Here is a 27,841-nt window from a genome sequence, read left to right as displayed (position 1 = left end):
CCGTGTCCTCAGCAGAAGTCTCCAATTGCAAGATGAGCTTTTCCAAAGCATGCTTTCTAGCCTCCAGCTCTTTGCAGGTCTCTCTGAGAACTGCAATAACAACAGCTTTGTCTGGTTGGTTGCCAGTTTTGGATGTTTCTTCCGATGTCAAGACCATATCAGGGACATGCTTGCCCAGAAACAGTTTGTAGCTGAACGCCAATGGACTCTCTCTTCTTCTCACAAAGTCATTATCTGTCAGGATGTGTGGAAATTGATTCAGCACTATTCCACATATGAGAGACGGAAAGACAATAGGTCCCTTCACACTAAAACTCCCAGCATGCTTCATGGTCTGCTCAAAGATGTAAGTCCCATAGTCCACCTTTGCCTTGGTCCCCACTGCATAGATGAACTTTCCTAACATCACAGACACAGTTGACTTGTGATTTGTTGGTACCCAGTTGGCTGCTCCAACCTTGTGTAACATTGCATACTTTACACTTAGTTGACTGACCACCAGCTTCCCTTTGAGAGGCCATTTCCGGACTTGCTTTGCTGTGATGACTTGACAGATAGTATTGTCAGTCACTTCAAGCTCTGGTTGCACTTCATCTGCTCTTCCCAAATACAGATTTATCACTGAGGGGGAAAAGGTCACACACTTGCCACGCACATAGACCTTTCTAAATTCTCTGGATTTCCCATCAGCACACTCCTCAGACAGATTAACAATGAACTCCTTCACTAAGGTCTCATAGCATTTAGGGAGTTTAGTCATTGTTCTCATCAGTCCTGCCTCTTTGATGAGATCCATAATTTCCTTACACTCCAATGCATTCTGAGCCAGTTCTCTCTCCAATGCCAGCCTCTTGTGGTATACATACTTCCACCTGTTAACACTGGAGGCAAAGTGGAAGGACACATTGTCAATAGGAACTTCTGGGACACTGGTTGCCAGCCTGCTGGAAGAAGGCTTCTTCCTGGACATGGATGTTGTGACATCACATGGGACATCAGATTCAGACTCCACCACCACAGCCTTGGTCTTCAACTTCTTGGGCACCTCTTTGCTCCAAGATTTTGTAGGTCCATAACCTTTCCTCTTGTGTGAACTCTCTGTCTCAGGTTGCTTGTGAGGATTTGTCTCACCAACTTCCTTGGAGGGGGACTTCTGCTCCACAGTCTTTTTCTCCCTCCTAGACCTAACCCTCTTGGCTATCCTAGGGACAACTGAAGCCAAAAGTTCATTGTCAGAGAGCTCTTCCACGGTGATCGTTTCAGCTCTAGGGTTGTCCTCAACACTTTGAGTAACATTGGCCTTCTCACCTCTCACTTTGCCTGAGGGTTTGTCAATCTTTGACCCCTCATGAGCATCTGGTTGCTCAACATTGTCAGTGACATCCTTTCTCAACACTACAGCTTTATCTTGACATGCAGCAATATCAGGAATGATTGTGTTCAAGGGAACAGAAACCCCAGGAACATTTCTATTACCAGATAGTATCTGAGTGACGATAGTTGCAATGGAGTTATGTACATACCTCGAGCCTTCCCTTGTTTGTTCATCAAGAGCGATTTCTGATGAAAATCCGGAGACCGTTTCCTTAGGTCTTCTTGCATGGGACGAAGTTGCTGCGTCAACAACAGGATCCTCCCGGGTAGGGTAGTCAGACTCAGTGCTGAGAGAATCAGACATGGTGGTGTAGGCGGTTGAGTCGGAATTGTGCGACATGCTTAACGTCTCGGAGGAGAGTTGAATCGTTTCTTTGGAAGAGGGTTTGCACAGATGGGAGTAGAAACGACGGAATGTGAAACGCTTGACGCAAGAGTGAGGTCTATTAGATTTTGACCACTCAGAGCTCACTATTTGTTGTTTAATAATTTGACTTATTAAACAGTAGCTAACTAACTTCATTAGTTGCTATAACTTTTCAGACGCACGCATTCCCTCTTTCCCCTTACTAGTTTCACACTTAGTAACGTACGATGTCATGACATTCCGGGTGACATTGTACTCTGTCTGCATCAGGTTCCTCCATACTAGAGATGACCACTTGCTACCACAAGCTAGGTACTGAGTTTCTGCAGACGTCAATAATACACACCTCTGTCTATCCCTTGCTGTCATATCAGTTGTATGGTGACCAATGGGTACCAAGGGCTCATTACTTTTGATTAGACACTTTCCACAGTCTGTCCTTTTATCTAAAGACAGATATGAGACTCTTCTCATAGCTCCCTTGGAAATGCTCTTCTTCACTCCTTTTACCTGAAGGGGATCAAGTCTTCCATGTCCCAGCTTCCCTTCCTGATCTCCCTTGGCCAAAGGACACTTGGGAAAGTTGAGAGAGTCTTTAGATTTCCATAGATAGCAATTATCTTTGGATCTATCTCCTCTCATCACTTCTTGATTGCACCCATTCAACACCACACATCCTCCCTTGGTAAATTCCACCTTGTATCCTTGGTCACACAGCTGGCTTATGCTTATGAGGTTCACAGTCAGTCCTTTTACTAACAATACATCACTCAATTTTGGAGTTTCTGGACAGTCCAGCTTCCCAACACCCATGACTTCTCTTTTAGTTCCATCACCTAATGTCACAAACTTGGTGTTAGAAGGATGTAGATTCACCACTAGGTTGTTCATCCCAGTCATATGCCTTGAGCAGCCATTATCAAGGTACCAATCTTGTCTGATATGTCCCCTTGAAGAAGTGTGAGCAAGGTTAGCAACACACTGTTGATTCTCAGGAGAGAAGTGAATCTTAGATGCCAGCTGCTTAGGATTGACCTGAGGTGTCTGCTTAGCCGCCCATGTTTGTTTCTTAATGGGGACATTATGCGTAGACACCTTCTTCTTAGGCCTACCTTGAGAGGTCTGGTTTGGGTAACCATGCAGCCTATAGCAGAATGGTTTTATGTGACCGAATCTACCACAGTAATGACATTTCCATCTCTTGAATTTCTTCTTCTGATGATTGTTCATTCTGGTTCCTCGATGTTGTGACTTTGGATGTGACTTCCCTTTGGATTTTTGAACTTTAGCCTTTGGGCGTTTGCGTTCAGCTGAGGATCTTTTCCCAAAGCCTAAACCAGATGTGGTTCCAGACTTCTGTCCTGTCTTCAGGATCTCTTCCAAGGTGTCAGATCCCTTATTCAACATTTTGATGGATTTGGTCATTTGGTCTAGCTTAGAGGTCAGCAAAGAAATCTCACCCTTCAGACCCTCTATGACTTTCAACTGCTCTAGTTTCTCAGCTTCTAGCTCTTTGATGAGTTTCTTATGCTTTTCTCCTTGGATGCAAACTTCTGCACTTTTAACACATAGTTCTTTATATGAGGCAGCAAGCTCATCCAAGGTGAGCTCATCTCCACTTGAGTTATCCTCTGAGGCACAAACACTGGTCAGAGCAGTGACATGTTTGGCCGATTCTCCTTCAGATTCACTCTCAGTGTCTTCTTCTGACCAGGTGACAGATAGCCCTTTCCTTTGCCTCATGAGAAAGGTAGGGCAGTCAGCCTTAATATGACCATATCCTTCACATCCATGGCACTGGATTCCCTTGCCTTGGTTGAACTTTTCTTCAGAAGTTGATCTTTTATTTATGTCAGACGGGATGTTCTTGACATTGGGTCTACCCTGTTGATCAAATTTCTTTATGAGCTTGTTGAACTATCTCCCAAGCATGGCTAAGGCTTCTGATATACTTTCATCACCTCCAGTATATCCCGCTTCTGACTCCTCTTCAGCATTAGATACAAAAGCTATACTTTTGTTCTTCTTCTCAACATACTCATCCAAGCCCATTTCAAAGGTTTGGAGAGAACCAATAAGCTCATCCACCTTCATGTTGCAGATGTCCTGCGCCTCCTCTATGGCTGTGACCTTCATAGCAAATATCTTAGGCAGGGACCTGAGAATCTTTCTTACAAGTTTCTCTTCATCCATTTTCTCACCTAGTCCACCAGAGGTGTTTGCAATTTCAAGAATATTCATGTGAAAGTCATGAATAGTCTCATCCTCTTTCATCCTCAGATTTTCAAACTTGGTGGTCAGCATCTGAAGTTTGGACATCTTCACCTTGGAAGTACCTTCATGAGTTACCTTGAGGGTATCCCAAACTTCCTTAGCTAGTTCACAGTGGTGCACCAGCCTGAAGATGTTCTTACTGATTCCATTGAACAATGCATTCAAGGCCTTGGAATTTCCAAGAGCTAGTGCCTCTTGCTCCTTGTCCCACTCTTCTTCAGGAATCTGCTCACTGCCTCCATCTTCACCTGTCCTCATTGGATGTTCCCATCCTTTGTTGACAGCTCTCCAGACTTTGCTATCTAGAGACCTTAAGAAGGCTATCATACGAGGCTTCCAGTCATCATAATTAGAGCCATCCAACATGGGTGGTCTATTTGAGTGTCCTATATCCTTGTCCATGGTACTAGAAAGTAACTTCCCTAGATCTCACCCAGAAATTCACAGGCAGGGTGCCTGCTCTGATGCCAATTGAAATTCTAGTTATCAGACTTTGGATGTCACACGGGTTGTTATGACATCCAATTCTGCACAGACAGGAATTATGCAGAACTTAAAAGTAAGTGCAGTAAATAACACAAGTAATTGTTTACCCAGTTCAGTCCAACATGACCTACATCTGGGGGCTACCAAGCCAGGGAGGAAATCCACTATTAGTAATATCAATTCAAAGCTAAACTCACCCGTTTACAACTTATCACTTAATCCCTACCCAATGCAATTTCAATCTTACACTAAGATCAGAGTTCCTACTCACTCCCCCTCAATCACCTCAGTGATAACTATCTTTAAACAATATTAAAGACAAGTTGAAGTCACACTTCAAACAACTCTTGATTGTGCTTCACAACTTTAATCAAGATACACAGCACTCACGCTTAAAAGCTTTGAGCGACACAACACTTACAACTCAATGAACACCCTATACCAAAACAATCATCAACGTGATAATGGCTTGGCTTACAAGATATGTCTAATACAAGACTCACAAAAATACAGCAGTGAAGTATGATGGACACACAAAATCTTCACGCCTCAAAATCCCCGAAACTGAATGAAGGAACGCCTTCCTTTTTATATTGCAGTACCTGGGCTTTTGCACCTGTATTCTCCTGAATTTAAGGTCACACGAGTTCCCATAAATTCAACATTTAGGTTACTAACAAATAGGCTATTTGTTAGGTTCATTAACTGTAACTTGGTTGTTGGTTTCCTGGTTTTTCTCTAAGCTGTTGACTTCCTGAAGAATAGCCCAAGAAAAGCTGAAACAGAAAACTGAACAACCTACAATATAGCATATGCTGTCAGGAATGAATGTCACGACATTCAGCTTGACATCAAGGTCCATATGCTGAGTCTGTTTTTCCAGAAAACAGACTGTACAATTTTGCTGACCTGTACATGATCAAAATGACCATACTACAGTAACAGCTTACATTAATAAATGTTAAAGTGTCCAACTTAACATTTACACATTTGGCCTTAAGTTAGTTCTGTTATTCTCTTGAAGAACAAACTAAGTTACATGCTGAAGTATAGCAGAATACCACTCTGTCTAATGTTCAGTAGCTGCTGTTAATGATGAATGTCATAACATCCAATTTGACATTCAGTCAGTAGGCCTTATGCCAGGTCTGGTCTTCCCTTGATAACTAGACTGGAAATAAATACTAAGTTCTAACAGAACACCAGCTGTTCTATTCCTTAGTATTTGTTGACAGGTATGAATGTCACAACATCCAGTTTGACATTCAATAAATCCTGTGTTAGCTAATCCTGCAGTAACTACTCAAGTGTGTCATGACATCAGTCAAGACATCAGAGTACAGTTAGATATTCTAACCTACAATGTAGTCACACATACAAATCATGTCATGACATCAGTCAAGACATTTGTAACCAGCTAGTGTTTTACCATATAATGCAGCCAATTAAACACCTACAAACTCCCCCTTTGGCAAATTTTTGGCTAAAACACTTTGATCCCCATAACAGAGTTCATAGCAGCGGAATCACACACTTAGCAGGAAATAATACTAGCTAATACACTCAGAGTGGCAGCACACTCACACACATGGAAGTTAAATAAAAACTTCACACAGCAGCACACTTCAACACACAGCAGCTGCAGGGGAGGAAGTTAAATAAAAACTTCACACACAACAGTAAACAAGCAGTAGCTAAATACACACTTCATCACACTGCTGCAGTAGAGGAAAACTTCAATCTGTCATGAATGAAAACCTGTTTTTAACAAAGTTTAACACAGTAAACTTCTGTTGTCCTGGGGTATCACTTGTCACTCCCCCTTTTTGTCAAAAATGTTGCCAAAGCAACACTTTAAATTACAGATCCACAAATAGTAATTAGAATTACACAAATGACAGAAAACACACAAGGACAAGTATTTAAGCCTCAGCCTCATCATCAGCCTCCTCTTCAGAGCTGGCCTCCTCCTCATCCTCAGAACTTTGCCTATCAGCTCCATCCGTGTCCTCAGCAGAAGTCTCCAATTGCAAGATGAGCTTTTCCAAAGTATGCTTTCTAGCCTCCAGCTCTTTGCAGGTCTCTCTGAGAACTGCAATAACAGCAGCTTTGTCTGGTTGGTTGCCAGTTTTGGATGTTTCTTCCGATGTCAAGACCATATCAGGGACATGCTTGCCCAGAAACAGTTTGTAGCTGAACGCCAATGGACTCTCTCTTCTTCTCACAAAGTCATTATCTGTCAGGATGTGTGGAAATTGATTCAGCACTATTCCACATATGAGAGACGGAAAGGCAATAGGTCCCTTCACACTAAAACTCCCAGCATGCTTCATGGTCTGCTCAAAGATGTAAGTCCCATAGTCCACCTTTGCCTTGGTCCCCACTGCATAGATGAACTTTCCTAACATCACAGACACAGTTGACTTGTGATTTGTTGGTACCCAGTTGGCTGCTCCAACCTTGTGTAACATTGCATACTTTACACTTAGTTGACTGGCCACCAGCTTCCCTTTGAGAGGCCATTTCCGGACTTGCTTTGCTGTGATGACTTGACAGATAGTATTGTCAGTCACTTCAAGCTCTGGTTGCACTTCATCTGCTCTTCCCAAATACAGATTTATCACTGAGGGGGAAAAGGTCACACACTTGCCATGCACATAGACCTTTCTAAATTCTCTGGATTTCCCATCAGCACACTCCTCAGACAGATTAACAATGAACTCCTTCACTAAGGTCTCATAGCATTTAGGGAGTTTAGTCATTGTTCTCATCAGTCCTGCCTCTTTGATGAGATCCATAATTTCCTTACACTCCAATGCATTCTGAGCCAGTTCTCTCTCCAATGCCAGCCTCTTGTGGTATACATACTTCCACCTGTTAACACTGGAGGCAAAGTGGAAGGACACATTGTCAATAGGAACTTCTGGGACACTGGTTGCCAGCCTGCTGGAAGAAGGCTTCTTCCTGGACATGGATGTTGTGACATCACATGGGACATCAGATTCAGACTCCACCACCACAGCCTTGGTCTTCAACTTCTTGGGCACCTCTTTGCTCCAAGATTTTGTAGGTCCATAACCTTTCCTCTTGTGTGAACTCTCTGTCTCAGGTTGCTTGTGAGGATTTGTCTCACCAACTTCCTTGGAGGGGGACTTCTGCTCCACAGTCTTTTTCTCCCTCCTAGACCTAACCCTCTTGGCTATCCTAGGGACAACTGAAGCCAAAAGTTCATTGTCAGAGAGCTCTTCCACGGTGATCGTTTCAGCTCTAGGGTTGTCCTCAACACTTTGAGTAACATTGGCCTTCTCACCTCTCACTTTGCCTGAGGGTTTGTCAATCTTTGACCCCTCATGAGCATCTGGTTGCTCAACATTGTCAGTGACATCCTTTCTCAACACTACAGCTTTATCTTGACATGCAGCAATATCAGGAATGATTGTGTTCAAGGGAACAGAAACCCCAGGAACATTTCTATTACCAGATAGTATCTGAGTGACGATAGTTGCAATGGAGTTATGTACATACCTCGAGCCTTCCCTTGTTTGTTCATCAAGAGCGATTTCTGATGAAAATCCGGAGACCGTTTCCTTAGGTCTTCTTGCATGGGACGAAGTTGCTGCGTCAACAACAGGATCCTCCCGGGTAGGGTAGTCAGACTCAGTGTTGAGAGAATCAGACATGGTGGTGTAGGCGGTTGAGTCGGAATTGTGCGACATGCTTAACGTCTCGGAGGAGAGTTGAATCGTTTCTTTGGAAGAGGGTTTGCACAGATGGGAGTAGAAACGACAGAATGTGAAACGCTTGACGCAAGAGTGAGGTCTATTAGATTTTGACCACTCAGAGCTTACTATTTGTTGTTTAATAATTTGACTTATTAAACAGTAGCTAACTAACTTCATTAGTTGCTATAACTTTTCAGACGCACGCATTCCCTCTTTGCCCTTACTAGTTTCACACTTAGTAACGTACAATGTCATGACATTCCGGGTGACATTGTACTCTGTCTGCATCAGGTTCCTCCATACTAGAGATGACCACTTGCTACCACAAGCTAGGTACTGAGTTTCTGCAGACGTCAATAATACACACCTCTGTCTATCCCTTGCTGTCATATCAGTTGTATGGTGACCAATGGGTACCAAGGGCTCATTACTTTTGATCAGACACTTTCCACAGTCTGTCCTTTTATCTAAAGACAGATATGAGACTCTTCTCATAGCTCCCTTGGAAATGCTCTTCTTCACTCCTTTTACCTGAAGGGGATCAAGTCTTCCATGTCCCAGCTTCCCTTCCTGATCTCCCTTGGCCAAAGGACACTTGGGAAAGTTGAGAGAGTCTTTAGATTTCCATAGATAGCAATTATCTTTGGATCTATCTCCTCTCATCACTTCTTGATTGCACCCATTCAACACCACACATCCTCCCTTGGTAAATTCCACCTTGTATCCTTGGTCACACAGCTGGCTTATGCTTATGAGGTTCACAGTCAGTCCTTTTACTAACAATACATCACTCAATTTTGGAGTTTCTGGACAGTCCAGCTTCCCAACACCCATGACTTCTCTTTTAGTTCCATCACCTAATGTCACAAACTTGGTGTTAGAAGGATGTAGATTCACCACTAGGTTGTTCATCCCAGTCATATGCCTTGAGCAGCCATTATCAAGGTACCAATCTTGTCTGATATGTCCCCTTGAAAAAGTGTGAGCAAGGTTAGCAACACACTGTTGATTCTCAGGAGAGAAGTGAATCTTAGATGCCAGCTGCTTAGGATTGACCTGAGGTGTCTGCTTAGCCGCCCATGTTTGTTTCTTAATGGGGACATTATGCGTAGACACCTTCTTCTTAGGCCTACCTTGAGAGGTATGGTTTGGGTAACCATGCAGCCTATAGCAGAATGGTTTTATGTGACCGAATCTACCACAGTAATGACATTTCCATCTCTTGAATTTCTTCTTCTGATGATTGTTCATTCTGGTTCCTCGATGTTGTGACTTTGGATGTGACTTCCCTTTGGATTTCTGAACTTTAGCCTTTGGGCGTTTGCGTTCAGCTGAGGATCTTTTCCCAAAGCCTAAACCAGATGTGGTTCCAGACTTCTGTCCTGTCTTCAGGATCTCTTCCAAGGTGTCAGATCCCTTATTCAACATTTTGATGGATTTGGTCATTTGGTCTAGCTTAGAGGTCAGCAAAGAAATCTCACCCTTCAGACCCTCTATGACTTTCAGCTGCTCTAGTTTCTCAGCTTCTAGCTCTTTGATGAGTTTCTTATGCTTTTCTCCTTGGATGCAAACTTCTGCACTTTTAACACATAGTTCTTTATATGAGGCAACAAGCTCATCCAAGGTGAGCTCATCTCCACTTGAGTTATCCTCTGAGGCACAAACACTGGTCAGAGCAGTGACATGTTTGGCCGATTCTCCTTCAGATTCACTCTCAGTGTCTTCTTCTGACCAGGTGACAGATAGCCCTTTCCTTTGCCTCATGAGAAAGGTAGGGCAATCAGCCTTAATATGACCATATCCTTCACATCCATGGCACTGGATTCCCTTGCCTTGGTTGAACTTTTCTTCAGAAGTTGATCTTTTATTTATGTCAGACGGGATGTTCTTGACATTGGGTCTACCCTGTTGATCAAATTTCTTTATGAGCTTGTTGAACTATCTCCCAAGCATGGCTAAGGCTTCTGATATACTTTCATCACCTCCAGTATATCCCGCTTCTGACTCCTCTTCAGCATTAGATACAAAAGCTATACTTTTGTTCTTCTTCTCAGCATACTCATCCAAGCCCATTTCAAAGGTTTGGAGAGAACCAATGAGCTCATCCACCTTCATGTTGCAGATGTCCTGCGCCTCCTCTATGGCTGTGACCTTCATAGCAAATCTCTTAGGCAGGGACCTGAGAATCTTTCTTACAAGTTTCTCTTCAGCCATTTTCTCACCTAGTCCACCAGAGGTGTTTGCAATTTCAAGAATATTCATGTGAAAGTCATGAATAGTCTCATCCTCTTTCATCCTCAGATTTTCAAACTTGGTGGTCAGCATCTGAAGTTTGGACATCTTCACCTTGGAAGTACCTTCATGAGTTACCTTGAGGGTATCCCAAACTTCCTTAGCTAGTTCACAGTGGTGCACCAGCCTGAAGATGTTCTTACTGATTCCATTGAACAATGCATTCAAGGCCTTGGAATTTCCAAGAGCTAGTGCCTCTTGCTCCTTGTCCCACTCTTCTTCAGGAATCTGTTCACTGCCTCCATCTTCACCTGTCCTCATTGGATGTTCCCATCCTTTATTGACAGCTCTCCAGACTTTGCTATCTAGAGACCTTAAGAAGGCTATCATACGAGGCTTCCAGTCATCATAATTAGAGCCATCCAACATGGGTGGTCTATTTGAGTGTCCTATATCCTTGTCCATGGTACTAGAAAGTAACTTCCCTAGATCTCACCCAGAAATTCACAGGCAGGGTGCCTGCTCTGATGCCAATTGAAATTCTAGTTATCAGACTTTGGATGCCACACGGGTTGTTATGACATCCAATTCTGCACAGACAGGAATTATGCAGAACTTAAAAGTAAGTGCAGTAAATAACACAAGTAATTGTTTACCCAGTTCAGTCCAACATGACCTACATCTGGGGGCTACCAAGCCAGGGAGGAAATCCACTATTAGTAGTATCAATTCAAAGCTAAACTCACCCGTTTACAACTTATCACTTAATCCCTACCCAATGCAATTTCAATCTTACACTAAGATCAGAGTTCCTACTCACTCCCCCTCAATCACCTCAGTGATAACTATCTTTAAACAATATTAAAGACAAGTTGAAGTCACACTTCAAACAACTCTTGATTGTGCTTCACAACTTTAATCAAGATACACAGCACTCACGCTTAAAAGCTTTGAGCGACACAACACTTACAACTCAATGAACACCCTATACCAAAACAATCATCAACGTGATAATGGCTTGGCTTACAAGATATGTCTAATACAAGACTCACAAAAATACAGCAGTGAAGTATGATGGACACACAAAATCTTCACGCCTCAAAATCCCCGAAACTGAATGAAGGAACGCCTTCCTTTTTATATTGCAGTACCTGGGCTTTTGCACCTGTATTCTCCTGAATTTAAGGTCACACGAGTTCCCATAAATTCAACATTTAGGTTACTAACAAATAGGCTATTTGTTAGGTTCATTAACTGTAACTTGGTTGTTGGTTTCCTGGTTTTTCTCTAAGCTGTTGACTTCCTGAAGAATAGCCCAAGAAAAGCTGAAACAGAAAACTGAACAACCTACAATATAGCATATGCTGTCAGGAATGAATGTCACGACATTCAGCTTGACATCAAGGTCCATATGCTGAGTCTGTTTTTCCAGAAAACAGACTGTACAATTTTGCTGACCTGTACATGATCAAAATGACCATACTACAGTAACAGCTTACATTAATAAATGTTAAAGTGTCCAACTTAACATTTACACATTTGGCCTTAAGTTAGTTCTGTTATTCTCTTGAAGAACAAACTAAGTTACATGCTGAAGTATAGCAGAACACCACTCTGTCTAATGTTCAGTAGCTGTTGTTAATGATGAATGTCATAACATCCAATTTGACATTCAGTCAGTAGGCCTTATGCCAGGTCTGGTCTTCCCTTGATAACCAGACTGGAAATAAATACTAAGTTCTAACAGAACACCAGCTGTTCTATTCCTTAGTATTTGTTGACAGGTATGAATGTCACAACATCCAGTTTGACATTCAATAAATCCTGTGTTAGCTAATCCTGCAGTAACTACTCAAGTGTGTCATGACATCAGTCAAGACATCAGAGTACAATTAGATATTCTAACCTACAATGTAGTCACACATACAAATCATGTCATGACATCAGTCAAGACATTTGTAACCAGCTAGTGTTTTACCATATAATGCAGCCAATTAAACACCTACAATCAGCATGACGAGTCTTGTCGAAAAGAGCATGCAATTTACCTTAGCAAAAAGTTTATCGACTGTGAAACAATACATTCACTGTTCGAGAAAACTTGATGTACTTTGGCATAGGCTGCTCGCCGACCGAGACAGTGTATGCTGGTTCATACCACTTTGTGGATTTCAAGATGGATCTGATCAAGTATATATCTGAGAAGCCAGCAGTGACCGGACGGGTTGCAAGAGGGCAAATGATTTTGATTGAATGTGATATTCAGTACACCGCTCAGAAAACAATCAAGGGGAGTGTATTGTCTGATTACCTCGCCTAGTAACCCATTGAGGTATATCAACCAAGGAAGTTTGAGTTCCCTGATGAGGACATCTCGAGGTGCTCCAATCGAAAGATTGAGAGTAACCGATCCCGGAGGAGGGGCCTGACCCCGAATCCGAACGGGTTCTGATGTCTGATGAGGTTAATGGTGGGAGTTGGTGTTGTTTTGGTCACGCCAAAAAGGTCCCATATTTCTTTTGTGGCCCGGATAACACTTGAATGCACCAACAATGGTGGCTAAGTACGAAGCTTGTGTCCTGGGTATTGTACCTCGGTACATCTACTGGGGCAACACCTTTCTCACTGATATATGGGATGGAAGCTGTGCTACCGGTTGAGGTTCAAATTCCCTCTTTGAGAGTCCTGATGGACGTGAAATTGCAAGAGGCTGAATGGGTAAGAACCCGGTATGAAGAGTTGAGCCTGATTGAGGAAAAGAGGCTGGCAGCCATATGTCATGGGCAGTTGTACCAGCAGCGAATGAAGCGTGCTTTTGACCAAAAGGTACGACCTCGGGTGTATCACGTAGGTGATATGGTGCTGAAAAGGATCCTTCCTCCTCAAAACGACTGTAGGGGCAAGTGGACACCCAATCATGAATCCCCAGCATGGTCAAGAAGGTTTTCTCTGATAGAGCCTTGTTGTTAACGACCATGGATGGCGAGGATTTTCCATCCCCTGTGAATGCAGACGCAGTTAAAAAATACTTCGTATAAAAGACCCGCTGGACGAAAAGAACAAAATAGTCCAGGCAAAAATGGGCATCCCGGCGAACCAAAAAACAGAAAGAAAAGGTTCGGGCAAAAATTAGGGATAAAAAGAAAAAACTGTACACCCGGCAAGTCGAAAACCTGGAAAGGCGACTTGGGCAAAAAAGGGTATCCCGGTGGACTGAAAACCCGAAAGGGCGGTCTAGGCAAAAGAGGGATTGAAACGAACAACTGCGTCTGACATGATCGTTTGTACATTGGATATGACATGGACACCCGGTAGGGGTCAGTCGGAATCGTCTTGTTCAGAAGGCAGAAAGCACGGAGAGTCTGAGGACATATGGGGTGTAACCGAGTTGGAACTCGATGAGATCACGGGTTTCACATTGCCATTAGGATAGATTTTTCCTTTTGTGCGCAATTACCTCTTTTCAGGAATTGCTTCCTTTATATTGCTCAATTTTGAGCCACACTTTTTCAGTCAATAAAATGCATATTCAGTCAAATAGTTTTGTTTTTGTTTTCATTACCGCTTTGATTGCAAAAACATCCGATTATTTTGATAAAGAATCTTGCATTTTAAGACATACAGGTCCCTTCCAATGCATGCTTATAAGATTGAAGCTTGAAATCTTATTCGGAAGGTTGAGTGACCCAAGTGTTGAAATCTTGACACGCCTGGGGCACGGTTTTATCTAATGATCTCTTTTGCAGGTGCTGTTAGATATTTTTCACTCACTTGCAGGTTGTGATGTGGAAGCTTTTGACGAAACAATCCCCATGGAGTCCAATCAGGGATGAACGAATAGAAGAACGATGAAAAGACGACGAGACGTACGACGATCCTTGGAATTAATCAAGAAGACTCTTCAAAGTCGGAAGATTGAAAAGTTTGTATAATTCCAAGGAGTTCGATATCCGTCGAGCGCGGAGCAGTTGGGAATACAAGATGATGGAGCAGAAAAGTCCAGATGAGTCTGGGAGTTCTCAAAATTGGAAAGCTGACCTGGGAGTTGGATATGAATACCATGGTTCGACGAGTCATCGGGTGTTCAGTACCAGACTGTCCTCCTCCCCAAGCAGAGTCGTGAGGACTAATTCCCCAGCAGATTCAAGGTCTGTGGATTCCCTAGCAGGGTCAGGATGGTTATCCCCAGCAGGTTTTAGATTGATGCTTCCCCAGTCGCCAGGACTGAAGGTTGTTGTTTCCCAGCGGAGGTATCTGTGAGTGGTGGTTTCCCAAACAGAGTCTGGAGTGTTGCATCCCCAGCAAGTCAAAGACTGTTGTATCCCCACAGAGTGCGTTGGTGGATTCTTCCCCAGCGAAATCCCCAAGCGGATCGGGTGCAAAGGAGTTTTTCCCCAGCAAGGGTTGCCTTTCTCCCAGCAGCAGCGCTATTCCCCAGCAGGGTGGAATCGGAGTGTTGTCGAGTTCCTCAGCAGAGTGTCTCGAGCTCCTCAGGAGAGTCCCTTGAGGGGGATACTTTTTATACATTCATCATGTAGAATAAGCATAGCATATTGCATAATAAATCGCGTAGCATTTCCATAATTATGGAGCATTACGCTGGAAAAATATCATGCATCATTGCAAACATACGCTAGTCTCAAGCCGTGGTTACCGTTTGAGATTTGGTTTTGCCAGTGGATGAAGATGCTACTCAAGCCGTGGTTACCGTTTGAGAGGTGGTTTCGCTGGTTGGAAGATCAACATCACAATTGCAAGCATAAGTTAACCTCAAGCCGTGGTTACCATCCAAGAATGGGTTTGGCCGGTCAGTGAAGATGTTACTCTGAGGAGTTTAGCATCTTGATGCCAGATCAGCAATGTTCCCCAGTAGTACGATACTGGAGGAAACTTTTCCGTCGGACAGAGATGGAAATGTTACGCGATCAGCGCGATTCAAGCCGTGGTTACCGCTTGAGAATGGGTTTCGCCCGAGGGTGAAGATGTTACTCTGAGGAGTTTAGCATCATGATGTTAGATCAGCAATGTTCCCCAGTAGTACGATACTGGAGGAAACTTTTCCGTCGGACAGAGATGGAAATGAAGATCGCGATCAGCGCGACTCGAGCCGTGGTTACCGCTTGAGATTTGGTTTCGCCGGATGGTGAAGGTGTCACTCTGAGGAGTTCAGCATCGTGATTTTGGAGCAACAGTATTTCCCAGTTAATCTCCGGCAAGCGTCTGTCTGGTGTTGACATATGTGGATGTCATCCTTGCGATACCAGTAAGTGTCGTGTCGATCCCTGTCTGGTCGAGCTTTCTTTGGTGTCAAGTAAACATCATTGTTCGATGTCAAGTAAACGTCGAGTTTCCTCCCGGTCATTGGTTAATGTCTGGTCGAGCTTTCTTTGGTGTCAAGTAAACATCATTGTTCGATGTCCAGTAAACGTCGAGTTCCCTCCCGGTCATTGGTTAATGTCTGGTCGAGCTTTCTTTGGTGTCAAGTAAACATCATTGTGCGATGTCAAGTAAACGTCGAGTTTCCTCCCGGTCATTGGTTAATGTCTGGTCGAGCTTTCTTTGGTGTCAAGTAAACATCATTGTTCGATGTCAAGTAAACGTCGAGTTTCCTCCCGGTCATCAGTATATGTCTGGTCGAGTTTTCTTTGGTGTCAAGTAAACATCATCGTTCGATGTCAAGTAAACGTCGAGTTCCCTCCCGGTCATTGGTTAATGTCTGGTCGAGTTTTCTTTGGTGTCAATAAACATCATTGTTCGATGTCCAGTAAACGTCGAGTTTCTTCCCAGTCATCAGTCAATGTCTGGTCGAGTGCCCTCTGATATGTCACCATCAGAGTGGTGTTTGGTGTTATTTCCGACGTTGCCAGCATAATTATCACAAGAGAGCGGAGAACGGGGTTCAAATGGAGAAAGGTAGGCACGAGGTGTTTTCTGGAGAATGGGGTTCACAATGGCGATCGCAAGTTATCGTTAGGCGACTGGGGTTCAAATGGAGAATGGGGTTCATTATTTTGGCAAACAAGATGTCGGGGTTCAAATGCAGCGATCCGGGATCATTGGCGTGAAGGAAAATTTCGGGGTTCAAGAAAACGAAAAAGAGAAAAAATTCGGGGTTCAAGAAAACGAAAAAAATAGAGATGATAATAATCCCCAGCGGATGTGGTGTTCAGGCCATGGTTATCCCTGTGTTACCATTTATTTTGGTATCCAGGTCGACGTTTCTGTTTCGGTATTCAGGCCGACTTTCTCCGTACCATACGGGTTTTTCTTTCAGAGGTTGTTTCTTTGCCGATTCTGACAGGCATTGTTAATTATTTTCCCATCAGAGTGCAAATTGTTTGTGTGTTCTTGGTATTCAATCACTCTTCATCCTGATCATCTGAAAGCCGAGGCTATTCATATCGACAGGTTCATAGTGGATTGAATAGGGGCAGCTGTAACACCTCAAAATTTGCCCTCCTCTCTTGGGACTAGCTTTAGCATATTGCATATCATTTTGTAGGTCATTAGGCATTACATATTTGCATATCATGTGGCAACATAAGCAAGTCATCCTCCTAAGTCTTGATCAGAAGATAAAGGGGTTAAGATATTCAAGCCTGAGGGTTTCATTGGATTGATCATTAACCATCTGAGGATGTGTGATTCAAATTAGGGTTTCTTGATTCTCAAGGAGATTGAGCTTCATCTTGGTTGAAATGGTACATCATCATCATCATGGTCTTGTCATCACCAAGAGATTCATAATGCTTGATCAGATTCCTTGAGATTAGGGTTTTGACCACTGGTCAACCCTAATCATCTGATTTGTGCCAATTAGGGCTTGTCAAGGAGATGAGGTTTTCAATAGATATGGGGATCATCATGTGATTATATTGAGCTTATGGAAGCTAGGGTTTCATCATTGAGCCATTTTCATCAGGAGATTGAAGCTCAAGTTGATCAATGCATGGCTAGTTCATCTATCAGTCAGAAAAGTCAACTGTGGTCAATTGTACCTGAATTCATGGATTTGGAGGTGGGAGAGGGTTAGAGATACTCCATTCATGTCCAAACAAGTTTCATTTGACATTTCAAACATCAAGAATGAATAAAATAAAGTCAGATGAAAACTTTCCAAAAATAGAAAGTGACTTGTAATTCAAAATTGCCAAAAATGGAAAGGTTTTCTCCTCAAAATTACATGTCCAAAAATGCTTCAAATGAAATTTTGTCCAACATGAAAGTTGAAGATCTTGCTCTCACCTTTCCAAAAAGTCCAAGAACATGAATTTCTCATGTGTGGTTGGCAAGTTATGATCAAATCATTGTCAAGAAAAGTTGAATTTCAAAAGTGCATAACTTTTGATTCAAAAGGCCAAATGGAGTGAGGTTTTTTTGAGCAAATTTCTTTTGATCCCCTCTATCCAAAACAAGCATTACATGTCATGAATTTTGCTCACACAAAAAGTCCATTTTTCAAGTGGACTTAATTTGAATTTTGGAGGGAAAAAGGTGTTTTTGCAAAATATTCATTGTTTTCACTCCATTCCATTTGCATTAGCTCACAAACATGTTTTAAAACTTGCTCAAACCAGAAATTGGCACTGTTACATTGCATTGCACATGTGTGGGTGAATTGACCAAATTACCATTTAGCATGAAAATGCATTTTCACTAATCACTTTGGTTTTGGCTAATTAGGATTAAGGAAATGATTAAGCCATGCTATATATTGCTAATCCTAACTGTTTTTTAGATTAACACTTCATTCTAACAGATCTAGATCCAAAAATTGCACATTCTCTCAATTTTTCTTCTTGATTTTTTCTGCAAATTTTCCAAAGAACTTGTGTTGTTCTTCATTGTTTCATCATCTACAATCATTGTTGGAGCTTTTGCAAGCAAGGAACCTCCATTTTCGTGCTGTTTCAAGGACTGTTAAAGTGAGCTTCATCAATGGCAAGTGAAGATTCGAGTTGCTTCAAGGACAATTGAGTCACGATCTATCATCCATTCATCTATTGGAGCTTGAAGGATCATCTATTTCAACATTTCAAAGCCAGAAAATCGCGATTCCAGTTCTGCACTTCAATTAAGGTACCTTAGTTGCTATAGTTCATTGTGAACTTGTTTTTTGCTGTTGCTTGGTTGCTTAACCAATTGAGGTATAACATCACTAACTCCATGTAGTCTGGAAGACCTGGCCTGTTACTTGGCCAGGCACCTGTCTGAAGTCCTCCTTAAGAGGCAATGTTTGTGCTTGTTTATCTTTGTCCCCAAGCAGGAAAAGACCTTGAATAAGGCAATTGGCAGACACAAGAGATGTGCAATCCATCTCCTGCTCTTCTGTTGAGTCATCCCTTGGCTCACATTACATGTTGATGCCTTGAGGATAGAAACCCAAGATCCTTGTACAGTTGTACAGTTGAGTCAGTGTCATAAGTGTAGAAGGGTTCCCACTTTCTGAACCCACACTTCCTTTGTCTGAAGCTCTCCCTGGCCAGGGATAAGAGCTGTGAGGCACACCCCTCACTTCCTATTTCATCAGCTTCACCCTGACTCTTAATGTCAGGGTTAAGAGCTAACATCACCCTGATACAGTTGACTTGCTTTGGCAGTCTAACCCTTGTTTGAGCCACCTTTGTCTGTATATAGTGTGTGCTAACTGTGAATGTTTGCTTTGTTTTTGATTATGCTTGCATGCTTTGCTTTGCCTGGTTAGGATTAGCTTGCAGCCTGTGCAAGTAGATAGAAAACTCAACCTAGGACAATTGTGGAATACATGATAACTATTAGGCTCGAGTCAGTCTCCCTTCTAGTTGGTCATTTCCCGGTCTCTGGTTAGGAGAAAGTTTCTCCCCTGTTAAGGGGAACTACGTTGCCCTGATCCTCATACCAGATGAGGTACGTAGGCAGGAGGTCGTACGAGATCTCTCCGGGCACCCTTTTTGTTTTTCACCCTTTTTCTTCTTGTGTGTGTTTGCTTGACAGTTGCTAGGCTCGAGTTCCCGACTCCTTAGTAACTTGTTGCTTGTTCTTCTTGTGTGTGTAGGAGACGGATGTAAGCCCAACAATTGGCATTCCGTATCCTCTTGTTGTGTGCTTGGAGTCCGGTATAAGTCCATCAAGTGGTATCTGGTTTCCAGTGTGGGTTTGTTTGGTTCGGAAGCTGATGTAAGTCCAGCTATTGGCGTTCGGGTTCCATGTTTGCTTTTTTGTGCGTGTGTTTGTTTCGGCGTGCGTCAGCCGAACTACGGTAGCTCTGATTCTCGTTCCAGACGAGATACGTAGGCATAGGATGCGATATCCTAGCGAGCCCTCTCCCCTCTTCCTCCACCTGTGTTTCTTGTGTGTGTGATGTTTGTTTTAGCAACCTTTTTCTATCTTTTGAGTGTGGATCCCGTCGAGTACGACGGACGTAAGGGGTGCTAATACCTTCCCCTTGCGTAACCGACTCCCGATCTCATTCTCTTTGGTCGCGAGACCATGCTTTTTCCAGGTTTACTTTGAGCATTTCCTTTCCCTCTTTTGGGATAAATAACGCATGGTGGCGGCTCTGTGTTGTTTTGTTTTAGCCCGCCGGTTGTTTTTCGCGGATGCGACACTATGATATGATGATATTTTCCAAAGTACATGTTATGTGTGATTAGAAAGGTTTGACAACATTAAAATAAGGACTGGGCATATTTGCCCTCACAAGGTTATGGTCAGATTTATCAAGAATCAGATTATTTGTCGATATGGTGTTTTAAGTAAGATCATCACTGATAATGGGTCGAACTTGAATAATAAGATGATGAAAGAGCTTTGTGACGACTTCAAGATTGAACATTATAACTTTTCTCCTTACAGACCTAATATGAATGGGGATGTTGAAGGTGTAAATAAGAACATTAAGAAGATTATCCAGAAAATAGTTGTGACATATAAGGGTTGGCATGAAATGCTCCCTTTTTCTTTGAGTGGGTATCGTATATTTGTCTGCACTTCAATAGGGGAAACCCCTTTCTCTCTTGTGTATGGCATGAAAGCAGTAAAGGTTGAGATCCCTCTAATACGTGTCTTGATGGAAACCAAATTGTATGAGGATGAATGGTGTCAAAGCAGATATGATTAATTGAATTTGATTGAAGAGAAGAGGATCACATTTCTGTGTCATGGCCAATTATATCAAAAAAGAATGAAGAAAGAATTTGACAAGAAGGTTCGACCTCGCGTATTCAGAGAAGGCGACCTCGTGCTCAAAAAGATCTTGTCTTTTAACACTGATTCTAGGGGCAAGTGGACTCATAATTATGAAGGTCCATATGTTGTTAAGAGAACCTTCTCTGGCGGTTGTCGTATCTCGAAAAATACAATTCCTCGCGATGGTCATGGAAAAATTTAGTTCGATCAGAGTCGTCACCGAACTTTATTTATTCCAATGAAGGAATAGGAAAATATCGATAAAACCTTTCAAAAATAGAATAATGGTCGTCGCAACCATATTCGGGTTTGGGAGTCGATTACGCAAGGGGAAGGTATTAGCATCCCTCACGTCCGTTGTACTCAACGGGAACCTTTTAGTTTAATTTGCGATTTGAATGTTAGCTTATGTTGTTTGCTTCCTTCGAGCGATAAAAATTGTTAATAAAGATGGATGGAAACCTCAAAAGGGGGTAATATGGAGGTTTTTTATTAGTGTGCTCGCCAAGATCTCGCAATCTCGTGCCTACGTATCCTTATGGTGCAATAAGGAAGTCAGAGCATTCGTAGTTCGAGGAACTACGGTTGGTTGGTGTCTTTTACCGAACAACTGTTTAGATCGTGTTCTAAAGGCTAAATATTGGCTTGTCTACTCTCGGTGGAGGCTTAAGCACTAGTTTGTTATACGCATTAGAGAGGATTAAATAGTGTTCTTTCTGAAAAGAGTTTTGGTCACACGGGGGTGACAAGTTGAGTTAATATGTTTGATATTTTGTTTGATTGGTTTTGAAACTTGTTGTGTTGAGATATTTTTGTTGGATGACAATTACTCGGATAGTCGAGTAAAACGACCCGTATCCTAATAGTCGAGGAGACGAATCGAAGGCTCTAGACCATCTCAATTTTCATCCTTAATTGCGAAAGGATTTGATAATAGTTAAGGTGTCTTAAATGGATGACGAATACTCGGATAGCTGAGTAAGACAACTCGTATCCTAGTAATCGGGAAAGGGAATAGAATACTCTAGACCACTTTCTTTTTCATCTTTAATTGATTATGAAAATAGGTTTATGTATAGTTGATGTATTTTAGAATAAACGACAAGTACTTGAACGGCTGAGTAAGACAACTCATATCCAAGAATTTGAGGAGAGGAATCGAAGACTCAAGACCATCTCCCTTTTCGCGTAGATTATTATGAAAATGATTTGATTAATGTATTAATTTGTGGAAAATGATAATTGTTCGACTAACCGAGTAAGAGAACTCGTATTCAAACAATTGAGGAGAGAAGCTGAAGGCTCAAAGCTATCTCCCCTTCCATTTAGCTTATTATAAGAGCATTTTGATTTAATCGGGTTTAGAAGTTTGTAAAGAAATGACGAGTGTCTAACTAACCGAGTAAGAAAACTCGTATTCAAACGATCGAGGGGAGGAGTTAAAGGCTTGAATCCACCCCCTTTTTCATTTCATTTATTATAAGAATGTTTTGATTGGGCTTAGGCAAGTTAGAAATGACAATTATCTGACTAACCGAGTAAGAGAACTCGTATTCAAATAATCGAGGAGAGGAGTTGAAAACTCAAAATAATCCCCCTTTTCATTTCTAAATAAAAAGGTGTTTAATCGGGGTTAGGTATTTTAAATTAATTTGAACAAAAATACTTGATGTTGGATCGAGGTTTTAAATTAATGTTTTGTGAATAAATTGGATTTTTATTTAGTGAATCGATCATCTACTCGATTAATTAAAATTGAATAGGTCTCATTGTAAGAAAGCCCAAGAGTAAGCTATGTGAGGTTGATGGCGATGCTAAAAGCAATCGACTTACAAGAGTATGAAAAGTGACTCGACATTGAATCGAGAATTGTGTGATTTTAGTGGTTTAAAGTCGTTTGGAATTGAGTTTGTATTTCACAATGATTTGTCGGGATTGTAACACGCCATACATATAAGGCTAATTAACTTGTATGCACAAATGAACAAGCACAAAAGGATAGTTCAAATAAATCCTAAAAAAACATTTAAATCATATTGAGTAAATAATAATAATACAACATATTAATTGTTTAAATAATAAGGAACTATAGAATTAATATTGAACAAATGTCATAATAAAGTTTTAATTAACAAGATTTAGGTTGCTTTCTTTTAATTAATTTTCATGTTAATAATAGCAGGGAATGGACTATCAAAAATAGGCCTTAAGGGTCTCTAAAGCCCGTCAGGCGCTCAACCAGCAAGAGAATCAGAATGGGCCTGATTTCGTGGAGCCCCAGGGTCGAAACCGGGACTTGGTTCGATCCAGGAATGAGGTCGGATCTCTCACCGAACCTCTTCTCCTTCAACTGCACATCTAAAGAGGAAAAGAAAAGAATTTTTTTTGCAATTCCAACGGTCATATGGGAAATGTGGTAACCAAGGAAAGTGATTATTGATGCTGACGGAAAAATGAAAAGACAGCAAGTGTTGGGCAGTGGGAAAGGAATCCACATTAATGACCATTACTCAAATTTAAAACAAAAGCAACTCATAATTTCGGGAATAAACGCAAATCAAAGCTTCCACCTTCATCTTAAAACCTTCTCTCTCCCTCTTTCCCAAATCGTCAATCTCTATCCTTCTTTCCTTTTCCTCTGTTCTTAACATCTCTTCACACATACTAGAAAAACAGGTTTTGAAACTTGTTGTGTCAAAAAGAAAAAGAAAACTCCCCACCCCGAATCGAAAAAAAAAATTCAAACAAAACAATATCACATAATCAATCAGGGATCTACCTTGCACAAACTCTTAACCGCATTCAACAGAGAAAAGGAAACCAAATTGAAACATCAAAATCCAAACCACAACAAAGCTTAACAGAAAGGAAACGCAGATTTAATCAAGCATGTTTATGCAGTTAGTGGATTACGACAGAAATCATATGAACACGAGATGAGGAACGGAAACAGCTAAACTTAAATGAAACGACATTTCGGGTGGGCTTAAGACACGGAATCTAACCTTGGGTGAGTATCTTTCTTCCTTCTTTGCCTTTTGATTCTTTTCGGCATCCTCCGGACTCCTCTTGTTCCTTTATATCGTCCCTTGTTCGCTAGAAACTTCTATTCTTGTGGGGTGGCACGGTTTAGCTCGAAATGTACTCAGATTCTGATGATGAATCTGAGCAGTTCAGTCGTAAGAGCTTTTAGTAGGGGTTTTCTTTAGTAATTTTTCCAGAATTTTGTTAAGGATCCTCCCCATTTTGAATGAATGTGTTGTTATTTATATTAACAGGCGAGTGGTCCTCCTCAGGTACACCCACTGAGCTGTCAATTTACTAGATGCGAGCAAAACGGTTAGAGAGAATTTTCTCCTCAGATTTGTGGGGACCAATTGGCTGAGTGTCCAATCCAAAGAACAAATGTTGATGGATTTGTCTGTAGTGAGATTTCCACCTTTCTCGAATTCGAGTGGTCCCCTTCTTGCTATGACATCATCAACCGAATTTATACTTTGTATGTGAGTTTTTGATGGATTTGCTTATGTGTTTTTATTTTGTTCATGTGTCCTATTTCATAACTGGTTTATTTCCAGATTGGTTTTGGCGAACGGATATGAAAGGATAATTTTGGCCAGTTTGGTTGCTATTGATGCATCGCAGGGTATTGTCAAAATTTCACATATTCATGCAGATTGGTCAAACCTTTATGTTGTAGAGTGGGTTTCGTGGTTACGGTATCATTGCTCTTGTCGTGTTTCATTTATCGGTTTACTTCTTAAGGCACTGTGGTATGATCTTCCTATCTTGTCACTTTAATCTCTGCTCATCCTCCTTTAACACACCTGTAAATGTTATGCTAAATGCAATTGTATGGGCCTACCTATGTATTGATCTGATTATCTTTATTACAGGCAGGATTTGGCTCATCGTCGTATTCCATGGCATACACTTGCAATCAGACTTGCCCCGTGCGGTAATGTGTGCGCTTTGCTGTTCGAAGAAGTTAATCAAATTTCTTAATCTTCTGTAATCCATTGAATCAGTCTTGGGGCCTCATTTTCCTGACAAGCATCAAGAGCTCGTTCTAACATGCGGGAAGTAAGCTTTATTTGTCAATGTTTTTTCATAAAATTATCGAGCTCATCCGTGCATTCATGCTGACAGTGGATTGAAATCGTGCAGTCAGTATTTGGCCTTATATTAATGATTATGGGATACGTGATCCCCCATTTCTATTACTTGATGTATATTTCAACTGAGTATTAATCAGAGTCTGCAACATTGAGTCCGTGCCGTAAACCATGTTTGTATTATGCTCATAGGTTCTGTGGTTTGGTTGATCCCCGCGTCTTACTGAAAAGTGTTTAAACGTTGGTTCGTGTTTTGCAGTGTGGTGGACATTAAGTAAGCAGGATGCCCTTCTTGTCACCATATTATGGAGATCCAGCAACGGCATTTGTAACAAGTATAAATCCCAGATGGATGGGCAGATATAAAGGCAACATATGAAAACACATCTACAACTAAAACTGAATGATATCAAGAGCTCCTTCAGGCTAGCATTCCGTTGCAGGTTAACATGAATCGCTTGTTCATTACTTTCACCATCCTCTGCAACTCCTGCTACAAATATGTTGGTGTAAGCCCTAGAGGCCAATACTTTTGGTACTTGTATCGAATTATTTATTAATAATAAAAGGCTTTTTCTTTATTATGTTTGTTTAATAAAGTCCCTAGAATAGCTAGTCCGTTTAATGTATCAAGTATGACTTAATCATGAGATCACATTAAACATAAGGACACTATTCTTAAAGTATCCGTAGTCGAGCTTTATTATGAAGTGGGATAACATTAAAGCATGAAGACTATTATGTTTATAGACTGATGATCACATCTCATGGATCATGGATAAAGAGTTATCAAGTCTTAAACATAGGTATGAATATTAAGAGTAATATTTATACTGGATTGACCCGCTATGAGAATACTATATAGAATGTTATTCAAAGTGTCATAAGTTATTCTCATGGTGATAATGGTGTATACCACTCTTCGACCTGAAACCACTATGGACCCTAGGTGTATAGTCGAGTGACTTATTGCTGATCAAACATTGTCCGTAATTGGATGACCATAAAGACAGTTGATGGGTACTCCACGAAGCATGCTAAGGGACATGAGTGACCTAGATGGAATTTGTCCATCCTGCGTAACAGGATAAATGTCTATGGGCCCAATATTGAACTGGACAAGGATGACACAGTCTATGCCTTGTGTTCAATATAGACATAAGGGCAAAAGGGTAATTATACACATAATTATTATCATAGAAGGATTTGTCAGATCACATGACATTTTCGTGTCTTGGGTAGCAGTGATGTGTTGCTAGATACCGCTCACTGTTTATTATGTTAAATACGTGATTTAATATAATTGTCAATGCCGCGAAAACCTCTAGGGTCGCACACAAAGGACGGATTGATGAGAGATAGAGTAATTAAGGAATACCGTAATGTACGATGCCCTTAAGTGAATTATAGAACATCGTAAGGTATGGTGTACTTAAGTAGAATACGAAATATGGTAAGGTACCACACGCTTAAGTGATTTTGGCATATTATAAGATATGGGCCATATACACTTGAGTGGGCTTTTTAGCTTGTAGCTCACACAAGTGGTTCTATAAATAGAACCCTTGTGTAGAAGCATTGTAACACTTGCAATTTCGTTTCTCTATCTCTCTCTCACTCAAAGCCTTCATTCGCAGCAGCTAGCACTGAGATTGAAGGAATCCGTTCGTGTGGACTGAGTAGAGGCGTTGTCATCATTCAACGTTCGTGATCGGTCCATAGATCTGCGCAAAGGTTGCAATCGCCACAAGAGGTAACGATTCTATCACTGATCATGCCCATTCGTAAGGATCATTAAAGGAGAAATTTTAAATTCCGATGCGTTTTGGATCGCCATTCTCCTTCAGTGGTATCAGAGCCACTTACAAAACCATGAATCTGATAACTGTTTATTTTCTGTATTAATACGATTAAAGACAAAATGAATCAAAGATTAAATTGAGATCGATCAAGTTATATATATGATATAAGTAATCCTGATGCAAAATACATTATATATGATATAGTGTTCTTGTTTCGTTCATTCAAACACTCAATGGTTGTTTTCCTTTGAGCGATCAATGGTCGTTTGCTTCTTGATCCGACATTAGTATGGTGAAGCAATGACGTGTTGATCAATCATACTGAATCAACAATCGAGATGTGTTTGACGGTCTGAAATTGGTGCATCAGGGTTAGTGACGGCACAAGGGTTGTGTTGTCAGAGAGTTATGCGATTAGGGTTGTGACTGCACAAGAGTTGTGCTTTCTAAACACTTTTTCGAACAGTGTTAACCGGTTAACGCATATGGTTAACCGGTTAACGCGAAACGAAATATAGCTTTCTAACAGATTTTCAATAGTGTTAACCGGTTAACGTATTTGGTTAACCGGTTAACGCAAAACAGAATACAAATTATGAACAGATTTTCAAACAGTGTTAACCGGTTAACGCATATGGTTAACCGGTTAACGCAAGGCAAAATTCACCCGTTCGGCTAACTCTGCGTAAGGTGATCGGTCGTCGAGATTTAATTTGGTTTTAATTGATTAAAAGAATTAAAATTGATAATAATAATAATGTGTTTATTATTGTCTTGTGGTGATCGGTTATGGCCTTAGTTTTCCTTTATTTTGTTTTGGGTTTTAAAATACGACCTGCGTGTCGTGCCTCTCTTTTAATCTCTCAATGTGACTTCTTTTCTCATCTCACTCCCTCGTATGTAAAACGAGTTTCTTTATGTAATGTAATGTTATGAAGAAAGCAAAGAAGTCAGTGCCAAAGGAGGACAACCTTGAAGATCTTGCTTGGAGAAGCTTAGATCGTTATTAGGTTAGCTTAGGTTCTCTTATTGGCTTGGGAGAACAATTGCACTAGGGGCCATAACTGTTTCATTATATATGTATGTTGATGCATGTGAGAGACGATTTATATGATAAATAAGCCGGTGAGATCAGAATTATTGCAAATTCCCTCAAATTAAATATTAAGTTTATGCTTTCCAAGTTTTAACACTCATCAAGACTAGTATCGGATAATGTAGGTTTCGCCTACGCGAGGTGCATGTTCTATATTAGTAAGGTGCGATGGGATAATTGTAATATCCAATTGTTAAAACAATGGG

At 41.3% G+C, this 27,841-nt stretch overlaps 1 protein-coding gene and 1 long non-coding RNA gene across 5 annotated transcripts in view; one reads left to right on the top strand and one right to left on the bottom strand.

The window, feature by feature from the left end:
* LOC127076782 (uncharacterized) overlaps positions 1-23,906 on the bottom strand; it is a 43,307-nt gene extending 19,401 nt beyond the window's left edge. Inside the window, exon 1 of the long non-coding RNA XR_007786870.1 lies at positions 23,628-23,906. This is a non-coding gene — a long non-coding RNA (uncharacterized LOC127076782). The remainder of the gene's footprint in view (positions 1-23,627) is intronic.
* LOC127076768 (uncharacterized) lies at positions 23,044-25,318 on the top strand. Of its 4 annotated transcripts, none has more exons than XR_007786869.1 (4): positions 23,044-23,632; positions 23,901-24,121; positions 24,201-24,705; positions 24,997-25,318. XR_007786869.1 is itself a non-coding variant. In XM_051018559.1 (4 exons), the coding sequence occupies exons 2-4, from the start codon at positions 24,028-24,030 to the stop codon at positions 24,625-24,627; spliced, it is 402 nt and encodes a 133-aa protein (XP_050874516.1). In that variant the 5' UTR covers positions 23,044-23,632; positions 23,919-24,027; the 3' UTR covers positions 24,628-25,318. The 4 variants fall into 4 exon arrangements, 2 of the variants coding, with proteins under 2 accessions (XP_050874516.1, XP_050874505.1); XM_051018559.1 differs by having other exon boundaries at positions 23,919-24,125; positions 24,201-24,395; positions 24,519-25,318; XM_051018548.1 differs by having other exon boundaries at positions 23,901-24,125; positions 24,201-24,395; positions 24,519-25,318.
* The last annotated feature ends 2,523 nt before the right edge of the window (positions 25,319-27,841 follow it).

This window comes from Lathyrus oleraceus, chromosome 1 (assembly GCF_024323335.1).
Source record: "Lathyrus oleraceus cultivar Zhongwan6 chromosome 1, CAAS_Psat_ZW6_1.0, whole genome shotgun sequence".
Lineage (NCBI taxonomy): Eukaryota > Viridiplantae > Streptophyta > Magnoliopsida > Fabales > Fabaceae > Lathyrus > Lathyrus oleraceus.
The sequence above is the reverse complement of the archived record's forward strand: the minus strand, read 5'-3'. Positions and strand labels throughout refer to the sequence as shown.

Coding starts and splice junctions, on each gene's coding strand:
- LOC127076768 (XM_051018559.1), top strand. CDS start 24,028: ATGTTGATGGATTTGTCTGTAGTGAGATTTCCACCTTTCTCGAATTCG. Junction 24,126..24,200: donor ACCGAATTTATACTTTGTAT/GTGAGTTTTTGA, acceptor GTTTATTTCCAG/ATTGGTTTTGGCGAACGGAT. Junction 24,396..24,518: donor TTACTTCTTAAGGCACTGTG/GTATGATCTTCC, acceptor TCTTTATTACAG/GCAGGATTTGGCTCATCGTC.